This window comes from Tupaia chinensis, unplaced genomic scaffold, assembly GCF_000334495.1.
Source record: "Tupaia chinensis unplaced genomic scaffold, TupChi_1.0 Scaffold000407_1, whole genome shotgun sequence".
Classification (NCBI taxonomy): Eukaryota; Metazoa; Chordata; class Mammalia; order Scandentia; family Tupaiidae; genus Tupaia; species Tupaia belangeri.
Genome location: NW_006159909.1, coordinates 1622650 through 1626928, shown reverse-complemented (window position 1 = coordinate 1626928; position 4279 = coordinate 1622650). Strand labels below are relative to the sequence as shown.

Here is a 4279-nt window from a genome sequence, read left to right as displayed (position 1 = left end):
TACTATGTGGCCATTTAGCTCTTTTTTCTTTTCCTTTGTCTTTGCCTTTGTCTTTTTTTTTTTTTTTTTTTTTGAGAGAGGTTTTTACTATAGGGCATGTGCGCTCGCCAGACAGACAGAGAAAGACATAGAGACAGAAAGCAAGAAATTAATCCCAGGGGGGATGGCCACGCCACAATCCCCTCTCCTCCATTCTCCTCTCAGGATCTTGGGCACGCATGTACACGTGCCCGGCGTGAGTTTTAAGCCACCGGGTTCAGGACACAAACTGCGGTCGACTACGTGGGAGTCCAGTGACATAGCCATTACGCTAGCTGCTGGTCCCTCTTTCCTTATTTTTTACATTTGAAATTCTTTTCATGTAACCTATTACAAAAAGATTAAACAAAAAGAAGCAAATGATTATCTCCACAAATGCTGAAAAGGCATTTAAAGAAATTATAATAGCTGTTCCTGGTACAAATTAAAACTCTGGAATCATAAAATAATATGTCTCAAAATTATCACTCCATCTGCCAAACTAGCCATTAGTGCTGGAACAGCCCCATTTTCCACTTTTTCTGGTCCTGTTCCAGGTTCCAGAATACTGAAGAGGAAAGACCCAGTACCATACAGATAGCTCTCACTGAAAGTCCAAGCTTCACTGCTGGTGACTGTCATGCAACTCAGAATGGCATAAATGCAGAGCTGGACCTCAGAGACCACTCAGGATAGCCCGCTTGGCTTATGAATGGAGAAGCTTGGGAAGAATGAGTCAATTCTTTTTTTTGGAGAGATTTTTTTTTTTTTTTGCTATAGGGCGCGTGCGCTCGCCAGACAGACAGAGACATAGAGACAGAAAGCGAGAAATCACCCCCCAGGGGGGATGGTCACGCCGCAATCCCTTCTCCTCCATTCTCCTCTCGGGATCTTGGGCACGCACACACACGCGCCTGGCGTGAGTTTTAAGCCACCGGGTCCAGGACGCGAACCGCGGTCGACTACGTGGGAGTCCAGCGACATAGCCATTACGCTAACTGCTGGTTCCCAGAATGAGTCAATTCTTACCAAAGATCTCGTAGTAAGCTTATGGAAGAACTGAGACAATGACTAGGTTTCCAGACTCCTAGCCCAGAGTTCTGGCAGATCTCTGTGAGGGATGTTGAACACCTCAGACTTCTCTTTTCCTTCTTAAGCCCTTCCATCCATTTCTAGATTTTCATAGAACATCTTCTGTGTGATGACACTTTATAAGGTATAGTTCCTACCCACAATGAGCCTTCCATGTAAGTTACATGCATACATATGTATTTGCATGTCTATTTGTTATATACATGAAAACACACACACACACACACACACACACATATATAAAAGTTGGTCTAAAGTGATAGTTGTATGAGTAATAGCAAGTGTTGTAGGAATTCAGAGTAAGGAAATGATACTTCTATGTGTGATAAACCCAGGAAGCATGATACTGGTTTTTGGATGCTAGGGATTATTTTTATAAGAAGAAGTGGGAAGGATGCTAAAATATGCAGGGAATAGCAGCTAAACCCATTTGATTGGAGTATATCCTTTTTGTCACACAGAGAAGTAGAAATGCCAAGAAAAGTAGCTTGAGATAAAATCACAATGAGTTTTGAAAGCCAAAATAAGGACTTCGAATTGCATAGATGATACAGTAAATTGAGTCAGGTGACTTCAGGGAGTCAGTCAAAAGTGACTTGAAGGTGTTAGGAAGGGGACCTAGTTTGAGGTAGGCAAGGAAATAATTTTGGATGTGATCTTTTTTCTGTCTTTTTTTTTTAGAGAGACATTTTTGTCGTAGGGCACGTGTGCTCTCCAGAGAGACAGAAAGCAAGAAATCACCCCCTGGGGTGGTGGCCATGCCACAATCCCTTCTCCTCCATTCTTTTGGGATTTGGGGGCATGCACACACCCATGCCCAGCATGAGTTTAAGCCGCCAGGTCTAGGACTGACCACGGTCAGCTATGTGGAAGTCCGGAGATTAACCATTACACCATCTGCTGGTCCCAGTTTTGGATATGATCTGAAAGTGCAGTGTAGTCTATAGGAACTTTCTTGCAGAATTAAATAGGCAAGGCAAGGAGTTAGGATTAAAGATCTAGGGACTATCTACATTAATATGATTGTCAACAAAGAAAATATAAGCAGACAAGAGAATAGAACTGTAAGAAGCAACTACATGTGGGGTTACTGTTTGCTCACCCTCCTAGTCTCTGTCTTAATCACCTGGAGTCTGATTACTTTTACTCCCCAGCACTGAGTTTACTCCTCCCAGAGCCCATACCCATCACTGCAGCAGTGCCAGTCCTGTTCCCACTCTTCTGCAATCTTTGTTGACTTTTAAGACATTACCATCTGCCTTCCTCCAGACCATGAATACTGGCCTCCTGTTTCCTTGCCAGAACTCCATCCATGCATGTGCCTGCTTCCAACCCTTCATGCGATCTGTTTCCCTGTGTAATCTTCCTGCCTTTTTCTCCTCTGCTTATCCCGTTCTTACCGTCCTTTGCAGTTCTTGGATTCTTTTATCCCACTCCGAACAGTAAGTGACTCTTAGCCCAGTCACTTGACCTCCCTGCGGATGAGACTATTAGTTCCTGTATGTTGCTGGTTTGCTTTTATCTTAGAATGCTGGATGATAAATACAGCTATCATTTTAAAAGTCATCTTCTTGAGGTAAGCAATAACGCATAGAAAATTATAATCTTAATCATAATGATGGTACCAATGTTTGCTCTCCTTTCAAAGAACAGAAACAAAATCTCTTCTACTTAGTAGATAAATTTAGTATCCTTTAACACAGGACAGTATCAACTTTTTAGATGATTGATTGTGTAATTAACAGTGGAAAGGTTTGTAGACTCCAAGAAATATTCAAATGTGGCTCTTGCTTGGTGAATAATGCATGTTTTTTGTGTTTTTTTTTTTCTCCCTATTAGCTATTCTGTCATCGGTTTTATTGACAAAAATAAAGACACTTTATTTCAAGATTTCAAGCGCCTCATGTATAACAGGTAAGGTTGAAATTTTATTAATCATTTTTACATTAAACTCTCTATGAAGGGAGTTATTTTTATGTGACAATTTTAAGAGTTCCTGGCAGATTTTCCAGTTCTGCTTTAACATACTTAGTGATGAACTAGTATGTGACTTGATGATTATGAAATCTATAAACTTAGGGCAAGGATGTGCTACTGATTGATTTCTTGGATTCCCCTTGGGTTTTCTCAGTTTCTCTATTCTCTGCTGCCAACATTCTGGCATCTCCTGCTGTGTATTCAGAAGCCCCACGCTAGGCCAGTGGTGGTGGAAGGGGTGTCAGGTAGCCTTTGCCCAACTGCAAGCTTCATACACTCAGACTCCCACTCTAGTGTCTTAGCCTCCAAATCAGAGATCACTCTAGTGTCAGAGTGATTGTCAGTGATCCCAACTGAACAGACAGAATCTTCTCAGAAACCAACGAAATGTGTACAGGCTGTGGCAAAATAAAACCAGGCACATGGTAGCAAATTTCAACCCACTGTGGATACTTTGGAAAGAGGGTCGTTGGGGCTGGCAGGTGGCTTGGTGGTTAGGAGTGCTGGATTCCCACATGGCCGACTATGGTTCGAGTCCCAGACCTGGCAGCTTGCTTTCTCTTTCTCTCTCTCTTTCACTCTATTCCTCTCTGGTCAAATTGAAATAAATAAATGAATGAATAAATAAAGTTAAATAAAATATTTTAAAAAAAGAAAAGAGGGTCCTTGGAGATCTTCTTATAGATGAGAACACTGTTTTCACTCATTTATTAAGTCTACTCAGCCAGTTGGCCAGCACATTATCAAAAATGTGTTGAGCATCTTTGAACAACACCTGTTCTATGCCTTAGGAAATATCTGTGAGAAAACTTTCCCTGCCCTTCATGGAGTTTGTCATCTAGTGGAAGTGGCAGTTAATAAACAAGGAGACAAATGGCTTTCGGGAAGTGACAAGTGCTATGCAGGAAAGTCAAGTAGGCTGGAGATTGAAGAGTACAGACGAGGAAGGGCAGGCGGGCATTATAGATAGGTGTGAGAAGAGGCTTCTTCTTGGAGGTGCCATTTGAGCAGAGACCTACACTGAGAAAGGGAGTCACACAGTGATCTGTAAGAAGAGCATTCCAGGCAGAGAGAACAACTATAGACCCACCGAGGCCCAACAGTGGGAGTGCGCTTGAGTGCGTGGACAGCAGGGAGAACAGCAAGAAATCCAGTGTGGCTGGCAGTGGGGGGGGGGGGGGGGGGGGGGGGG

The 4279-nt window shown here is 42.7% G+C and overlaps 1 protein-coding gene across 1 annotated transcript in view; it reads left to right on the top strand.

Moving 5' to 3' along the window:
- MYO1D (myosin ID) overlaps positions 1-4279 on the top strand; it is a 328050-nt gene that overhangs the window by 173162 nt on the left and 150609 nt on the right. The window contains exon 13 of the mRNA XM_014590111.2: positions 2950-3024. Within this exon, the coding sequence (XP_014445597.1) occupies positions 2950-3024 (75 nt within the window). The remainder of the gene's footprint in view (positions 1-2949; positions 3025-4279) is intronic.